We start from the raw sequence: 19,336 nt of genomic DNA, 5'->3' as shown, positions 1-19,336 counted from the left end.
CTCTGATTGACCCTGCAGCAGAGATCACTGTTATGTCCGACGCCATGTTCAATAAACTTCTGACATTGCTACAAGCCATTGACCGCGACCTTCAACTGCAACGCTGCGCACTAACTATCCGTGCATTTTCAGTGACTAACACCGAGCTAAACACTTTAAATATGCTCCACTGGACAATTGGCCCCATGACATTAGTCCATCCCCTGCTCATTGGCCAAGACCTGCTATGCCACTAATTGATTACAAAAATCTTCAGCTGTGGACGCAGGTGGAACAGGTGCTTCCACCACCAACTCAGGAACTGTCCTCAGACTGGTGCCTGGTGTTGGACCACTTCGAGGACGCCGACCTGTCAGGCCGCAATCCTTGAAGTGAAGACACTCCCATTCACGACACCGCCGAGTCCCGTGTAGCCACCTCGCCACCGCTAGAACTTGACACGTTCCTCTGCCATTTTGTCCAACCACCGCATGAAGAGCGCTACTGCTCCAATGTTGCTGGTAGGATAAATTTGCATAACTGCCTGACAGACGAAGTCATCCTGGACTTGTGGGCTGACATCGGCAATTTCTCAGGCACTGTTTGACACCCTACAACTTAAGCATCCTGACCTTCAATTAACGCAGAAAATGTTTCGCTTTCCCGTTAACACCGTGCCGCCGTCTGCCATCACTGCAGTGGGCGTGTGCGCCCTGAACCTGCAATGGAACCACTGCTCGTTAACTCACTGCTTCCTAGTAGTCCCCAAATTACCACATAAAACTGTTGGCGCGGATGTACTTGTCCGACTGGCCCTTCAAGTGGACACTATTAACAAAATGTTTTGTGGTCGCGCGCTAACGGCAACTCCGCCAACCGCGTTTTTCAACTGATAAAACTCCCCGACGCTTGCGAAGTTTTGAGCGAAGACGAAGTTATAGTAAAAGCGTCAACTGTTAACTTCCCTATTAGACTGGTCGCGCGCCCTAACCAAGCAGTAACCGGTCCACATGCATTCTTTCACCCTTCGACGGAGTTTCACGACCTGGGTTTGTCGCTGCATGCCACACTCCTCCGAGACGCTTCCCAAACAACCGTGCTGCTGATTCACGACACACGGAACGACATTCACATCCCCAGATCTACTAGGCTTGGCCTCTTGATCTGCTCAGACTTCCACAACTTCAAGCTCATGGTCCCCGTGATTGGTCACCTTCCACGAGACCCCTTCCCATTGCCTAGCTCTGGTGGAACTTACTGTTCCTTTGCGACACTTTGCTCTCGTTCCAGTGGGACCTACGCTCAGTACAAACCCAGCTGCACCCGAAAGCGCATCTCCCACGACTTCACCCTCTCCCTCAAACTCCTCGCGAACCAACTTGCCTGCAACGGTAACACCATGTGATAGTCGCCCACTCCCTTATCCCAACTTTGAAACCCACGTGCAGCAGGTCCTAGCGGATGCTGACACCCTAAGTTCCAATGACGAACGACAGTGTTTGCGGGAAGTGCTAACCAAACACGCCGCGTCATTCGCTAAAGACTCACTCGACTGCGGCCTGACCGACTTGCACATGGTCTGCATTCCGACCCCTCCAAACGCGCCGCCAATTTTCCTGCGCCAATACAAAAGTCCACTTGCCTCCTACAAGCCAGTACAGGAAACAATTGACGCTATGCGGGAAAAAGGCAACATTCGGCTATGCAATAGAACCTACTCGGCACCTCTCTGGCCAGTTCTAAAACCGAATGGTAAATGGCGACCCACCATTGACCATCGAAAACTAAACACTCAAATTCCCTTGTCACGCTGTCCTATGGCACAGCTCGAACAAGAACTTCCTAAAGTGCGCAACGCTAGATTTTTCACCACTATCGACGTAGTCTGCGGCTTTTGGACGATTCCAGTGGATCCCGCTGACCAACACAAATTGGCTTTCACACTTTTGCCAACAAACAATACACTTTCGCCAGGTGTCGATTTGGCTATGTCAACTCACCGGCAGATTGCAACATTTTCCTCAACAAGGCCTGTCCCGACGCTGCAGCCCGGGGCACCCTCATCTACGTCGATGACATCATGATGAGGAGCCCCTCGCTGGATGCCGACCTGGCGGAAATTGACCACGTCCCATCCCAACTTTCCGCCGCCGTGACCAAAATCTCCCTCCTAAAGGGACAATGGTGCCTTAAAAAAGTCAATTATGTCAGCCTCCTGATTGGCCCGGATGGCATTGAACCCCAATCCAGCCGTATTCAGGGACTCCTAAACATAAACGCCCCCACTAATGTGTCCAAACTTCACAGTTTTCTCAGTGTGTGCAATTATTCCCGGCAGTTCGTCAAACACTTCGCGGACATCGAACGCCCCCACACCGAACTCCTGAAAAAGGACACTCCTTTCGTTTGGAGTGACGAGCAAGAAGCCGTGATACAGTCCCTAAAAGAGCGGCTATGCTCGGCCCCATGTCTTGCCTACCCTGACAGCGAAAAATAATTCTTGCTCGAAGCAGGGTTTTCGGACCATTCTTAGTGCTGGTTTTTACCAAATGTACGACCGAGACAAGCGCGTCGTCGCCTATGCGAGCAAAACTCTAAACGGTCAAGAGCTTAAATACTTGGACTGTGAAAAGGCCCTACTCTTCACGGTCTGGGCCATCAAACATTTCTCCAACTACATTGGAGGCCGAAAAGTGACCATTGACACGAACCACCAGCCGCTTCACAACCAACTAATCAGAGAAGGGACCGTCACCAACGCTCGTATCGCGGCCTGGCTTATGGCACTGCAAAGCTACAATATTGAGGTCCGCTATTCTAAAAACTCCAGACTCCCCTTGGAAAGCGGACTTGGCCGCCTACCAGAACTGTCTGTCTACAGACCCGCCTGCAGGACCTCACACCCCGGCACTACCACTGCCTGTTTTCACGTGCTATCGTTATTTCGATGAGAATACGTGCCACGACATGATAACGGCGTATGTGGACGGTTGTTCCTTCCTCCATCAAACACAGCTGCGAGCTGGCGTCTGCACTGCATGGGTCGGTGACGTGCCGTGCGAACCACAACAATTCCAATTGGGTCCACACTCCTCCCAATACGCTGAATTGCAGGCATCCTAATAACCTTAACCTTTGCGGTAAAGCACAAACCCACCTCCTTGGTTATCTGTACTGACTCAAACTACGCACGTCTCGCATTCACCTGCCACTTACCGACGTGGCAATGACGTGGCAAGGTTCCTCATGTCGGGGAGAAAAACGGTCAAACACTGCGATCTAATCGTTGCATGTGACCATCTAGTTAACTAAAAAAACATGCACGTCTACTGGAAGAAAGGCCGAGGTCACTCTCCTATTCCAGGACTGGATAAGGTTTTTAACGACTTGACTGACTCTTTGGCAAAGAGTACCCCGTGCCAGTTTGACGCCTCATGGCTCCGAACCCATCGGTGTCTGTAATCACGCGCCGTCAAACCGCCTCCGCTGCACCTGTCACCGCTCGGTCGCATGATGACACTTCGTATGACTCCGTCAACCCAATGCCTTGCGCCTCTGCGACTCGTGACTTTGACCTGACCGCACAACAATCCGGTGACCCGGCACTCTCCAATTGATGCTGACCTACACCCACGACGCACCTTGTGCAGGACACCGTGGCGTCAAAGCAACAGCCACAGCCCTGCATCAAGTGGTATAATGGAAACACATGCACATGTAGCAGACAACATCAAAGGCTGTCTGGTTTGGTGACAAATTTAAGCCAACCAACCCCTACCACAGAGCACCTCTCCAACAAATAGGAGTGGCATTCCTGTGGTCTGACCTACAGATTGACTCCACACGAGGAAATAAATATTTCCTCACAGTCACATGCGCATTCACCAAACGGATAGAGTGCTTGCCCGCACCAAACGACACGGCACAAACTACCGCCTAGTTGCTGATGAACCACGTGTTCTCCAGATATGGGTTGCCCTCTCGGATGCACTCAACCTATTATGACTCCAAATAGGGGACAAGGTGTGGTATTACCTGTTTGCACATCCAGGCAACATTAACCAAAAAAAACGTACGCTCCATATCTTGTAAATTCCTTACCCGTTGGACGGGACCCTACGAGATCCTGGACAGACTCTCTCCGGTCGCGTACCTAATTAAAATGACCCAAGGCCGTAAAGGCATGCAGTTAAAGTGGGTTCATCTCAATCAAATAAAGAGACACCACTGTCCCTCAGTGAAGAACCACCAAGTTCCCACCGGAACCCCGACCGGAAGTCGGTCCCAACGACAAGGGACCAGTAGTGACGGCCCCACAGCGACGGTCTTTGGAGACATTACACGACTCACTTACACAAGGGGAGACTTGGTAACCATCGGAAAGGCTACTCTGGACTTTCTTTCACCAACTTTCACCAGCGTCCGCGGTCTTCGGCGCATGGAGGCGGAGAGGTGGCGCCACAGAGGGAAGCGAGCCGGCATCCAGGTGAAACTCCGCAAGCGAGGATACAAATTGGCGTTCCCGTCGATCCACCTCGCGAATGTACGCTTCCTACCCAACAAAATGGACGAGCTTCATCTTCTGATAAAGACCAGTAAAGACTTTGGACCTTCAGCCGCCATGTGCTTTACGGAGACCTGGCTTTGTGACGCTATACCCGATGGCGCCGTCATGCTTCCCGGCTTCCATCCTCACCGGGCAGACCGCGACATGGAATCATCGGGGAAAACAAAAGGCGGCCGGATATGCTTCTATATCAACGAAAAATGGTGTACGGAGGTCACGGAGCTCAGCACACACTGCAGCCCCCATTTAGAGTCGCTGTTTTTGAACTGTAAGCCATTCTCCTCGCTGCGTCAGTTCACATCATTCATTCTTGCTGGCGCCTATATTCTGCCTCAAGCTAACACGAACGCCGCACTGCTAACGCTCGCCGAACAAGTCAACGAAATTGAAAAAAAACACCCAGACTCACCCCTCATTACTTTCGGGGACTTTAACAAACCTAAACTCAACCACAAACTCCCTAAATACAAGCAGCACATTAACTGTCCTACCAGGGAAAATAACGTTTTGGACCACTGCTATACTACGGTAAAAAAAGCGATGAAAACGATGAATATACGGACACTGTCACATCTTATATCAGTTTCTGTGAAGATGTGTGTGTACCAACAGTCATTTCGCACATTCAACAACAACAAGCCGTGGTTCACTGCCAAACTTAGGTAGCTTCGCCTAGCTAAGGAGGACGCATATCAAAGCGGGGACAGGGCCCTGCATAATCGAGCTAGAAACCAGCTGACTAAAGAAATTAACATTGCAAAGAGGAACTATGCAGCAAAGTTGGAAAAACAGTTTAGCGCTAACGACTCTAAATCAGTCTGGCATGCATTCCAATCGCTGACAAATTACAAACGACGAGCCCCCCAACCGAAGAAAAATAGCACTCTACCCAACGACTTTAACACCTTCTACTGCAGATTTGAAAAGGACACTTCCTCCAAGCTTCTCCAGCTCAGCGTCTCACCTGCCATCTGCCAGTGGATTTACAGCTTCCTGACGGGCAGGACACAGCAGGTGAGGCAGGAGGAGGCCACCTCATCCACATGCAGCATCAGCACTGGGGCGCCCCAAGGTTGTCTCCTCTCTCCGCTCCTCGTCTCTCTCTACACAAACGACTGCACCTCAACGCACCCGGCTGTCAAACTCCTGCAGTTTGCAGATGACACCACTGTCATCGGCCTCATCAAGGACGGTGACGAGTCTGCATATCGACAGGAAGTGGCGCGGCTGGAGCTGTGGGGCGGCCGACACAACCTGGAGCTGAACACGCTAAAGACTGTAGAGATGATCGTGGACTTCAGGAGGCATCCTTCGCCACAGCTGCCCCTCACACTGTGCAGCTGCCTTGTGTCAACCGTCGAGACCTTCAAGTTCCTGGGAATTACCATCTCTCAGGACCTGAAGTGGGCGATCAACATCAACTCCGTCCTTAAAAAGGCCCAGCAGAGGATATACTTCCTGCGGCTTCTGAGAAAGCATGGCCTGCCACAGGAGCTGCTGAGGCAGTTCTACACAGCGGTCATCAAATCAGTTCTGTGTTCTTCCATCACAGTCTGGTTTGGTGCTGCTACAAAAAAGGACAAACTCAGACTGCAACGGACAATCAAAACTGCTGAAAGGATTGTCAGTGCCCCCCAACCCACCCTTGAGGACTTGCACACTGCCAGAACAGACAAGAGCGTGCAAAACCCACTCGGACCCTCCACATTCCGGTCACCAGCTCTTCCAGCTCCTTCCCTCAGGTAGGCGCTACCGATCAATGCAAACTAGAACTAGCAGACATTTCAACAGCTTCTTCCCTCTTCCAATCAACTTCTTAAACACCTAACCTACAATTCCATTGCAACATGCTGGCAATTTTTTGTCTTTTTGTCTTGAGTTTGTTGTCACATCTCTATCGTTCCAATTATATATTACTCATGCACTCACTGTAGTAGTCTCACCATGCTGCACTATTTGCATATCTGTTGTTGACCAATACTGGCCACTCATGCCAGAGTAGCATCTGCTCCATTAGAACACTGACTGAGGAGTATCTGCAACATTTGCGCAATCAACATTGTCCCAGACTATCGTACTACTCACTTGAAGTCAAGGCGCCCTTTGCACAATGGTCATTGCACCAGACTATTGTAATATTAGTCATTCGAACTGCTCTCAGTGCGAGAGGACTCTGCATCTTTTTGCACAATTGTCAAAAAAATAAAGAAATACATTTACCGGCATTACCAGATAACTAGCAACCCTTTATTTCTCAGTGACTGTTTTTCTCAATGTCTTTATGTCTCAAAAGTGTTCTCTGTCAATTGACTGTCTGTTGTCGTACTAGAGCGGCTCCAATTACCGGAGACAAATTCCTTGTGTGTTTTTTGGACATACTTGGCAAATAAAGATGATTCTGATTCTGAGAAGTGTATTTGAAACACGTCGGGACCATAACCAGCTACGCAGGAGCCACGTGGTCCTATCCACCTTGCCGCCTTCGACACCACACACATGCTCCAGCAACTAGAAAAATTTGCCGTCACCCAGGCCAACCTCAGCGGAATCCCCAGACGTTCAAAGCATTTTGTAGGGGACCTACTAATGGCTGCTGCATCCCTCGGCACATTGTTCAGCATAGGAACTTCCACGGTTAACGCCATCAGCTTAAACACGGTTAAGAAACAAATTGGGGAGCTCCAAACCGAAATTCCTAACACCCGACGCAGCATGGAGAGACAAACCGCTAACCTCCATTCGTGAGACGAGCCACTCAAGGGCACTATCCTTGTCCTCAACACTCGCAGTGTCTTCCAGAAACAAACTAGACAGAGCATAACTAAACTGCTGTCGGTGGTCCAAACGGATTATGCTCACACACAGTTTGTTACCACATGGATGAATGGCATGCTGGGTGAAATCTCTTCATCCATAGACAATTTAGCGATGGGTGGAATCCTTCCATACTTGGTACCCCTGAGCTTAATCGAAAGCATCCAAAACCCCATTAGCCCTGTCCAAGCCCACTTGGCTTTTTCTCTCGGGAATTCCACTGTCCTGTAAGTCAACCCTGAGTTCCGAGAAGTAGCCTTCCTTGTTACTCTCCCAATTATCGATTCCTGCAACATCTATCACCTAAAAGATATAATTAATGTTGCCATCTGGCAGCAAGACACTTACTTCCTGGTCAGTACTCCCGCGGTAGTCGCCTATCATGACTAATCCTGATCTGTATCTGGCGCAAAATTTGTACGTGCATCCTCACAAGAGGCATCCATTACCTGTGTCCCAGTAAGCAGTTCATCTGGTAGCGGATGGGAATTGTGGCCTAAAGCCCATGAAGGATGGGCCGCGGTGTAGAGCAGAAGCTACACCTCGCGACCAGGTTACTACTTCTTCTTTTCCTTTCGGCTTGTCCCGTTAGGGTTCACCACAGCGCATCATCCTTTTCCATGTAAGCCTATCTCCTGCATCCTCCTCTCGAACACCAACTGTCATCATGTCTTCCCTCACGACATCCATCAACCTTCTCTTTGGTCTTCCTCTAGCTCTCTTGCCTGGCAGCTCCATCATCATCATCCTCTACCAATATACTCACTATTAATACTCACTATAACATTTGCACAACCAACATTGTCCCAGATGATCGCACTACTCGTCACTTTAAACCGCATACACTCCTTGAAGTCTCAGCGCCCTTTGCACAATGGTCATTGCACCGGACTATTGCAATATTAGTCGTTCGAACTGCTCTAAGTGCTAGAGGACTCTGCATCTTTTTGCACAATTGTTTTTTGTCAATGACTTTATGTCCCCAAAGTGTTCTGTAAATTGACTGTTTGTTGTACTAGAGCGGCTCCAACTACCGGAGACAAATTCCTTGTGTGTTTTGGACATACTTGGCAAATAAAGATGATTCTGATTCTGATTCTGATTTCTCCTCTGGATGTGCCCAAAGTTAGAGAGAGTATGCTCTCTAACTTTGTCTCCAAAACATCGAACCTTGGCTGTCCCTCTGATGAGCTCATTTCTGATTTTATCCAACCTGGTCACTCCGAGAGCAAACCTCAACATCTTCATTTCCGCCACCTCCAATTCTGCTTCCTGTTGTCTCTTCAGTGCCACTGTCTCTAATCCGTACATCATGGCTGGTCTCACGACTGTTTTATAAACTTTGCCCTTCATCCAAGCGGACTCTTCTGTCACATAAAACACCTGAGACCTTCCTCCACCCGTTCCAACCTGCTTGGACCCGTTTCTTCACTTCCTGACCACTCTCACCATTGCTCTGGACGGTTGACCCCAAGTATTTAAAGTCTCTGTACTTTTCCATCAACATCCTCAAGGCAAATAATGCATCTGTGGTACTCTTTCTTGGCATGAAACCATAACTGTTGCTCGCAAATACTCACTTCTTGTCCTGAGTCTAGCCTCCACTACTCTTTCCCATAACTTCATTGTGTGGCTCATCAAATTTATTCATCTATAGTTGCCACAGCTCTGCACAGCACCTTTGTTCTTAAAAATGGGCACCAATACACTTTTCCTCCATTCCTCAGGCATCTTCTCACGCACTAGAATTCTATTGAACAAGCTGGTCAAAAACTCCACAGCCACCTCTCCTAGATGCTTCCATACCTCCACAGGAATGTCATCAAGACCAACTGCCTTTCCATTTTTCATCCTCTTTAATGCCTTTCTAACTTCCCCCTTACTAATCATTGGCACTTCTTGGTCCACTACACTTGGCTCTTCTACTCTTTCTTCTCTCTCATTTTCCTCATTCATCAACTCCTCGAAGTATTCTTTCCATCTAGCTAGCACACTACTAGCACCAGTCAACATATTTCCATCTCTACTCTTAATCACCCTAATCTGCTGCACATCCTTCCCATCTCTATCCCTCTGTCTGGCCAGCCTGTATAGATCATTTTCTCCTTCTTTATTGTCCAACCTGCCATACATGTCATCAATGTATTCCTTTCGCCTCTCCTCGTTCCACTCAGTGTCTCACTTCTTCTTAGCTAACCTTTTTCCTTGTATGATTTCCTGTACTGTGAGGTTCCACCACCAAGTCTCCTTCTCTCCTTTCCTGCCAGAAGATACACCAAGTACTCTCCTGCCTGCCTCTCTGATCAGTGGTCCAGTCTTCTGGAAGCTCCTCCCGTCCACCGAGAGCCTGTCTCACCTCTTCCCGAAAAGCTGCACAACACTCGTCCTGTCTCAGTTTCCACCACATGGTTTTCTTTTCTGCCTTTGTCTTCCTAATCTTCCTCCCCACCATGAGAGTCATCTTACACACCACCATTCTATGCTGTCTAGCCACACTCTCCCCTACCACTACCTTACAGTTGGTAACCTCCTTCAGATTACATCGTCTGCACAAGATGTAATCCACCTGTGTGCTTCTACCTCCGTTCTTGTAGGTCACCCTATGTTCGTGCCTCTTCTGGAAAAAAGTGTTTACTACAGCCATTTGCATCCTTGTTGCAAAGTCTACCACCATTTGTCCCTCCAAGTTCCTTTCCTGGATGCCGTACCTACCCATCACTTCTTCATCACCCCTATTACCTTCACCAACATGTCCATTACAATCTGCACCAATTACGACTCTCTGTCTGTCTGGGATGCTCAGAACTACTTCGTCTAGCTCCTTCCAGAATTTCTCTTTCACCTCGAGGTCACATCCTACCTGTGGGGCATAGCCACTAATCACATTACACATAACACCCTCAATTTCAAATTTCAGCCTCATCACTCGATCTGATACTCTTTTCACCTCCAAGACATTCTTAGCCAATTCTTCTTTTAAAAGAACCCAGACTCCATTTTCTCTTCCCATCTACACCATGGTAAAATAGTTTAAACCCCTAAACTTCTAGCCTTACTGCCTTTCCACCTGGTCTCCTGGACACACAATATATCAACCTTTCTCCTAATCATCATGTCAACCAACTACCGAGATTTTCCTGTCATAGTCCCAATATTCAAAGCCCCCACATTCAGTTCTAGGCTATGTGCTTTCTTCTTCTCTTTCTGCCGAAGAACCCGCTTTCCACCTCTTCTTCTTCTTTGACTTCGACCCACAGTAGCTGAATTTCCAACGGCGCCCCGCAGGTTGACGGCGCCGGTGGCGGACGTTGTTAACCCGGGCCACGACCGATCCGGTATGGAATTCTTTGGATGAACGCTCATATTTGTTTGGCAAGGTTTTAAGCCGTATGCCCTTCCTGATGCAACCCTCTGCATTTATCCGGGCTTGGGACTGGCCTACACTTTGCATTGACTTGTGCCCCCCATAGGGCTGCATTTACCAGGTTACTACTACTCACGCGTAAATGGTTGGGTCCAAATGGCTCGTCAACACGCCAGCCCTAAGCGCAACGCTGACTTACGACCACCATGACACCACGACGAGACTCGCCCTGCCAAATCAAACTATGTGGCTGATGTCCCCAAAGATGCTATTTTGTTTTTGAGGACGTCGCTCTCTAACACCTGCCAACCGAAAATGATGTGAGCAAAATTTAGATTTCTAACTTTTTCGGACAATACAAATTGGAAGTTGATCCTGAGACGCTTAAACAGATTCAGTTTGAAGGAACTCAGGCGACTGACATCACCCACATTGACAACACCTTTCGCACTATTAGCACTGAGGACAGACCACCTGAACTCCCGCTCATGCACTCTTGGTCAGCAGCAGATAACATCTTAAGAAGAAGAAGAATCATCTTTTATTGTCAAATAAAAGATGATTCTTTTATTTGACAATAAAAGAACATGCATGCATCCACACGAAATCTGTTCTCTGCATTTAACCCATCACAGTGAACACATACACATGTGAGTGGAACTCACTGGAGTAGGGGACAGCTGAAGTGCCCGTGGAGCATTTACGGGTATCAGTGTCTTGCTCAAGGACACCACAGCCGTGACTCCGGGGGATGTTGGCGGATGGTCCAGTCGGCGTCTTAAACCTCGGTCCCCCACGGTGGCAGGCAATGATCTTAACCATTGGGCCATGGCTGCCTTAAGCATGGTTTTGTGCAAATTGTGCAAAAAAGAGTTTTCATACAACCGAGCACCAACCCTCCAACAGAAACCATTAAAAGGTTGTTCTAAAAAAATAATAATAAAATAAAAATTTAAAAAAAATTCCTCAATCAGCACTTTAACCTTGTATTCCAGAGTAGGGGATCGTTGAAGATCCACCAGCCACTTATTTTTCTGAGGTGAGGGAGTTGTGGGCATATTCCACCCACGGGAGGAAGGTGCACCAGGAGGCAGGATGGCGAGCATCAATGTAATGAAGAGCGGATTCCAGATTTTGATTTGGCTGCTCCGTCTGGCCGTTGGTTTGGGGGTGGTAGCCGGAAGACAAACTGGCTGCTGCGCCTACCCCCTTGGAGATCTCTTTCCAGACCTGGGATGAGACTTAAGGACCCCGGTCCGATACAATGTCAACAGGGATACCATTAGGTCTGAACATGTGTAGGACAAGAAGGTTAGCAGTCTCAAAAGCAGAGGACAATTTGGGAATACGTACATAGTGAACACACTTGGAGAACCGGTCAATGACGGTGAGAATGACTGTGTTACCTTAAGATGGGGGTCGGCCGGTGTCGAAGTCCAGGGAAATGTGGGACCAAGGCGGCTCAGAATGGGTAAGGGGCACAGCAGGCCAGCTGGGGGTTGATTAAAGCCTTACCTCGGGCACAGACGAAGCAGGCTAGGACAAACTCTCGGGTGTCTTTGACTAGGCTGGGCCATCAGAAGTGTTGCTGGATGAAATGGATGGTGTGGGTGATGCCGGGATGATAGGTGAGCTTGGAGTTGTGGGCCCACTGAAGGACGTCAGAGAGTGCGGAATTGGGTACGAACAGTCGGTTAGGAGGTCTGGTCTTGGGATCCGGGTGAGTCTTCTGAGCCTCTTTAACGACCTGTTCGATCTTCCAAGTGCGATCTTCCAACGGCATAATTCCACTTGGATGTAGACAGGTGATGGGAGAAAAAGGCACAGGGATGAAGTTTTAGAGAAACTAGGACATGCTGGGAGTGGGCGGCTGCTGCTCCCGTGTCAGAGGCGTCAACCTCCACCACGAATTGGAGGGAGGGGTCAGAGTGTCGCAGGAGGGGAGCACTGGTGAACAGTTGTTTGAGGCGTTTGAATGCTTGCGATGCGGCAGGGGTCCAATGGAAAGGTGAGATGGTGGAGGTGAGACTGGAGAGATGTACGGCAACCTTGCTGTAGTCACGGATGAAACATTGATAGAAATTGGCGAATCCTAGGAAACGTTGACGCTCCTTGCGGGTGGAGGGAATGGCCCAGTTGACGTCTGCTTGGATCTTTGCTCGGTCTGGTTGTAACTGTCCTTTGGCGATGATGTATCCCAAGAAGTGAACGGAGGAGAGGTGGAATTTGCATTTTTCAGGTTTCATGAAAATGCGGTTCTCAAGAAGGCATTGGAGGACTTGACGGACATGCTGGCGATGTTCTTCGGGGGAGGGGGACAAGATAAGAATGTCGTCTAGACAGACAAAAACAAACCGGTTCAGCATGTCACGGACGATGTCATTGAGGGTTTGAAAAATGGCGGGGGCGTTGGTAATCCAAATGGCATGACCAGTTACTCGAAGTGTCCAAGTGGGGTATTGAAAGCCGTTTTCCATTCATCCCCCTCTTTAACGCGGATAAAATTATATGCATTCCGTAGATCCAATTTCGTGAAAATCTGAGCGTCGCAGAGGGGTTCAAAGGAGGGGTCAATCAGGGGCAGTGGTACTTTGTTTTTCCTCGTGAAGTCATTGAGGCCTCAGAAATCAATGCAGGGAGCGGAGAGTGGTATCTTTCTTTTCCATGAAGAAGAAGTCAGCCCCCACGGGGGAATAAGAGAGCTGGATGGGGTCCTGAAGCAAGGGAGTCATGGATATAATTTCCCTCGTCTCTTTTTCGGGACGGGAGAGATTAAAGAGGCGGCTGGAGGGAAGACGGGCTCCCGGCAAGAGGTCATTGGCGCAATCATAAGGGCGGTGGGGGGGAAGAGAGACGGTGAGGTCCTTGCTGAACATGGGGGATAGATTGTGATAATCTTCTGGAACCCGGGAGAGATCGGTAGGTGTTACTGGTGGCTGAGGTGTGCTGGAGGACAGGACGGCCAAAAGAAGACAGTGGGAATGACAGAAGTGACTCCAACCAGTGATTGACAGATGGGTCCAATCTATTGCAGGGTTGTGTTGTTTGAGCCAAGGGATGTCGAGGACAAGTGGTGTCTCTGGGGAAGGAATGACAAATAAGTGGTGTTTCTTGGTGATTCCCAGAAATGAGCAGGTTGAATGGTACAGTTTGGTGGGTGACAGGGGAGATGAGTCAGTCGTCCAGGGCCGTAACTTTCTTAGGGGACGGGAGGGGCTCGAGGGGAAGCTTGTGCTGACACACCAAGCCCTCAGGGATGAAATTGTCATCAGCGCCGGAGTCAATGAGCGCAAAGACTGGTGTGTTGCGAACGGAACCAAGAATGCATGTGGAAACAGTCATATGGGAGGGAGAGCTTGGGGGGGTGTTGGTTTGGGTGACCACGACGCTCTCAGGTCGCGGTCTTTTGGCCTGAGAGTGCAGGTGGCAATAAAGTGACAAGGCTGTCCACAATAGATGCATAACCTCTGAGTGAAGCGGCGCGGTCATTCCTGGGGGTCTAACCGGGTCCTCCCTACTTGCATAGGCTCCTCTGGCCCAGTGCGGGGTGAAGAGGCGGCTACAGGGGGTTCAGTGTGCGGCGGAGACATGGGAGGTGCAGCCCTCGTGGGTGGAGTGAAACTACGTGTCGTAGGTCCTCGCTCACAAGCTCTCTCACGGAGGTGGTTGTCAAATATTATGGCGAGTGAAATAAAATTCTCGAGGGAGGTGGGTTCTTCCCTGGTCGCGAGCTCGTCTTTAAGTTGTTTGGATAACCCCTTAAAGAAAATTCCCCTTAGCGCTGCATCATCCCACCCGCATTCACTCGCGAATATCCGGAAAGGATGCCACGGAACTTGAACCTTGGGTAAGAGCGAGGAGGCGGTGAGTGGCTTCCCTCCCCTTAACGGGGTGATCGAAAACTTTCTTGAGTTCGGACATAAAGGAGTCTAGTGAGGTGAGTACCGGGGAGGAATTATACCAAAGCGCAGTGACCCATTTTTTGGAAGTTCTACCGCACAGGAGGTTGATAATGTATGCGACCTTAGATCTGTCGGTTGGATAGCTCAGCCTTTGTAGGTCGAAAACTAGAGTGCCGTTTACTAAAAATTGATTACATGAACCAAGATCCCCCGAGTAAGGTTCGGGAGGCAGGGTTGGTCGGAGGTTGCGGGCTCGGGAGGACGGGAGGATTGCTGAGGTGGCTCTGGGAGGACAGGAGGGATACTTGTTGTGTAAGGGCATTTAATGAGTCCATGATCTCGCAGAGGGTTTCGTCCTGTCTGCTGATATGACCGCCCTGGTGGGCGAGCGTTGTTCTCAATGCTTCTGTAGTAGCTGGTTCCGTCATAGCCTGAGTACTCTGTCACGGTGCGAAGTCGGATGCGAGTTGGTTTGCACCCAAGAGCAGACTGGGAGTAGATTTAGAATGGTTTATTGCAGGTTGGCTCAGGGTAATGATATCCAAGGTGAGGTGGTGGACCGTCGGGACAAGGAGCGAGCATGAAGCGGGAACGTAAGCAGGTGGGGTAGCTTAGCGCTGTGGCTGGAGCAGTCAGCGAGACGGGGAAGGCACGGAAGGAACACTGGAGACGGAGAAGAACACAATCGGGGTCAGATGCGGGTCGTAGGATAGTTACTTTCATAGCACAAAACCTGGAAGTACGAGAGTCGGCCGGTAAGTCACGAACAAGTGTCAATACTGAGGTGAAGGCTTGCTGGACTTGGCTTAAATGCAGGCATCAATCAATGCTGCTTTAAGACAGGCGCGCGGCACAGGCGATGCTGATTGCTGGGGAGAAAGAGGGGGAGAGGGAGAGACAAGGCGCAAGGCGCCACACAAGCTCCGAAAGAGGAACTGCAGGGCATGGATCATGACATTTTGACCAGATTTCCTATAGGCAATATCACACAAAACGTTCCCCCCCAAATGCTATTTTTTTTCCACAAAAATGAAAAAAAGAAAAACTAATTACTTCCAAAAATCCAAAATTTCTTGGTGGGTTGTACTCAAGTTGAAGTGGCCAATTCCAACTAGAAACCGCATTCTGACGGACTTTAGTAACCGGAGAAAAGCCACGCAGGCACAAGGAGAACATGCAAACTCCACACAGGTGAGGCAAGATTTGAACCCTGGTCCCCAGGACTGCGAAGCAGATGTGCTAACCATTGAACCCTGGTCCTCAGAACTGTGAGGCAAAGGTGCTCACAGGTCGCCCACCGTGCCGCCTGTGAATTTAATTCAAGATGAAATTTATATCGCGTTTAATTTGAAATTAAAGTGAACCATGTCTTTATGTGGCGGCACGGTGGACGCCTGGTTAGCACATCTGCCTCACAGTTCTAAGGACCAGGGTTCAAATCTGGCATCGCCTGTGTGGAGTTTGCGTGTTCTCCCCCGTGCCTGCGTGGCTTTTCTCCGGGCACTCCGGTTTCCTCCCACATCCCAAAAACATGCATGGTAGGTTGACTGAAGACTCTAAATTGCCCATAGGTGTGAGTGTGAGTGCAAATGGTTGTTTGTTTATATGTGCCCTGCGATTGACTGGCAGCCAGTTCAGGGTGTAAGCCCACCTCTCACCCAAAGCCATCATAAAAAATCAAGTTGATAGTGTATCAAAAACTGTGCTCATAAAGTTGCACTGAAACAACATTGGGCAGTAATGAAATTGAACTTGAAACAAAAACAAACAAAAAAAGACAAATCAATTGAAAAATAATCCAAATACTGCTGATGTTTCAGAATGTTTTACTTGGGTGGATGGGCAATACAGATAAGGATTGTCCCAGTTTCCATCACTGAACAATCCAGTCTGTCCTCCATGGGGGATAAACGCAATCCCTGCCTCTAATCTTCTTCAAATCCTCTTAGCCCATACAACATCCACCATCACTATTTCAGGGCAGTTCTGCGTGATCTGACACAGCGTCACAGGAAAGCAACAGCCCTCATAAAACCACATAGACACACATGAACCCTCTCGGATAATTGCATACATCCTCTTTTTGTTTGGACAGTTAGGAGTACCATTTGGAGAGGAACAACTTTCTGGCATGATTTTATGGTTTTGTGAAGACAATATCTGAAACAATGCTTGACTTGGTCCCCATACGACGTGTCGAAGAGACTTGGCTTGTCAATGCAAAAATGCACCAATCTCAGTGACAATTACTGAATTGATGACTGATTACTTAGTCATTACCAAGCAAAACAACCTTGGATCAGGTCACACAGAATCTATTTAAATGTATAAGACAAACAAACATAGATCAATCCAATAGTCCTGGACTATGTTACACAATACACAATTGTACTTATTTGAAACATTAGCATGTACGCTAAAGGGACGGCATGCTATATAAAACAAGAAAAGAAATTAGGTTTCAAAATACAGTGCGTACGGAAAGTATTCAGACCCCCTTAAATTTTTCATGCTGTTATATCGCAGCCATTTTCTAAAATCATTTAAGTTGATTTTTGTCCTCATTAATGTACACACAGCAGCCCATATTGACAGAAAAAAAACGGAATTGTTGAAATTTTTGCAGATTTATGACAAAAGAAAAACTGAAATATCACACATCCATAAGTATTCAGACCCTCTGCTCAGTATTTAGTAGAAGCACCCTTTTGAGCTAATACAGCCTACCGTCTATTTGCAAAAAGTTTTTCACGCCTGGATTTGGTGATCATCTGCCATTCCTCCTTGCAGATCCTCTCCAGTTCTGTCAGGTTGGATGGTGAACGTTGGTGGACAGCCATCTTCAGGTCTCTCCAGAGATGCTCAATTGGGTTTAAGTCAGGGCTCCGGCTGGGCCATTGAAGAACAGTCACGGAGTTGTTCTGAAGCCACTCCTTCGTTATTTTAGTTGTGCTTAGGGTCATTGTCTTGTTGGAAGGTCAACCTTCAGCCTAGTCTGAGCACTCTAGAGAAGGTTTTCGTCCAGGATATCCCTGTACTTGGCCGCATTCATCTTTCCTTCGATTGCAACCAGTCGTCCTGTCCCTGCAGCTGAACAACACCCCCACAGCATGATGCTGCCACCACCATGCTTCACTGTTGGGACTTTACTGGACAGGTGATGAGCAGTGCCTGGTTTCTCCACACATACCGCTTGGAATTAAGGCCAAAAAGTTCGATCTTGGTCTCATCAGACCAGAGAATCTTATTTCTCACCATCTTGGAATCCTTCAGGTGTTTTTTTTTTAGCAAACTCCATGCGGGCTTTCACGTGTCTTGCACTGAGGAGAGGCTTCCGTCGGGCCACTCTGCCGTAAAGCCCCGACTGATGGAGGGGTGCAGTGACTGTTGACTTTCTAGAACTTTCTCCCATCGCCCGACTGCATCTCTGGACCTCAGCCACAGTGATCTCTGGGTTCTTCTTGACCTCTCTCACCAAGGCTCTTCTCCCCCGATTGCTCAGTTTGGTCGGACGGCCAGCTCCAGGAAGGGTTCTGGTCTTCCCAAATGTCTTCCATTTAAGGATTATGGAGGCCACTGTGCTCATATGAACCTTAAGTGCAGCAGATTTTTTTTGTAACCTTGGCCAGATCTGTGTCTTGCCACAATTCTATCTCTGAGCTCTTCAGGCAGTTCCTTTGACCTCATGATTCTCATTTGCTCTGACATGCACTGTGAGCTGTAAGGTCTTATGTAGACAGGTGTGCGGCTTTCCTTATCTAGTCTAATCAGTATAATCAAACACAGCTGGACTGCAATGAAGGTGTAGAACCATCGCAAAGATCAGGGGAAATGGACAGCACCCGACTTAAATATGAGTGTCACAGCAAAGGGTCTGAATACTTATGGCTCTGTGTGGGATATTTCAGTTTTTCTTTTTTTAATACATCTGCAAATATTTCAACAATTCATTGTTTTTCTGGCAATATGGGGTGCTCTGTGTACATTCATGAGGAAAAAAAGATTTTAGTCAATGGCTGCAATATAACAACGAGTGAAAAAATTAAGGGGGTCTGAATACTTTCCGTACCCACTGTATAGTACAAAAATATAGCTAATTGTAATTTGTTGTGAAATGCGTTGTAGCCGACTGTAGCATTTTGAGGCACTTTATCCAAAATTGTAACATTTTCAAAAACATTAACAAACAAAACATGTCAATGTAAAATTGAAATACCATCTGAGACTAATATTATGTGTATATATATATATATAATATGTGTATGTGTGTGTTGTCGTATGGCTCTGATCTTCACGCGTATAATATTTCATTTCGTATTTGTACGTTGCTTGGAGGCGCACCCTCGCTGTTGAACAACTACATAACAAACAGCAAAATAACAATAAAACATATTTTTAAAAAGTACTTCTTACTTTCTCCAACAACGGCTTTGAGTCCGAAAGGTGCCATAGCTCAGTCCTGATGCGCGTCCACCATCTCAGCGGGACTGCGGATACCGAGAAAAAAAGAAAAAAAAAAGCGTACCGAACTACAGTTATAGATAAATCAACATAGACCCCCGCCTTGTCGATAATTAGTACGTCGACGTTGTTGCCATATTGGATGTGGCAAAGCTGAGCAATGACGACACCTCATTCGTTTGCGTTGTACATTCAAAGCCGGAACTCATGGGATTAAGACTGAACAATGAACGATTTAAACATCCTTTT

General features: G+C 48.2%; 1 protein-coding gene across 4 annotated transcripts in view; it reads right to left on the bottom strand.

Annotated features, from left to right (window-relative positions):
* The window catches only part of stxbp1b (syntaxin binding protein 1b), a 76,867-nt gene extending 57,746 nt beyond the window's left edge, over nucleotides 1-19,121 (bottom strand). The window contains exons 1-2 of one of the 4 annotated variants that reach the window (XM_061673144.1): nucleotides 11,708-11,975; nucleotides 11,390-11,556 (exon numbers count right to left, since the gene is read on the bottom strand). In XM_061673144.1, the coding sequence (XP_061529128.1) occupies nucleotides 11,390-11,546 (157 nt within the window). In that variant the 5' untranslated portion in view covers nucleotides 11,547-11,556; nucleotides 11,708-11,975. Of the gene's footprint in view, nucleotides 1-2,644; nucleotides 2,649-11,389; nucleotides 11,977-19,039 lie in introns of those variants that run through there. The other 3 variants (XM_061673147.1, XM_061673146.1, XM_061673148.1) reach the window with 3 other exon arrangements.
* Nucleotides 19,122-19,336: the final 215 nt, after the last annotated feature.

Source organism: Phycodurus eques, chromosome 3 (genome assembly GCF_024500275.1).
Source record: "Phycodurus eques isolate BA_2022a chromosome 3, UOR_Pequ_1.1, whole genome shotgun sequence".
Lineage (NCBI taxonomy): Eukaryota > Metazoa > Chordata > Actinopteri > Syngnathiformes > Syngnathidae > Phycodurus > Phycodurus eques.
This window is presented reverse-complemented; position numbering and strand designations above follow the sequence as displayed.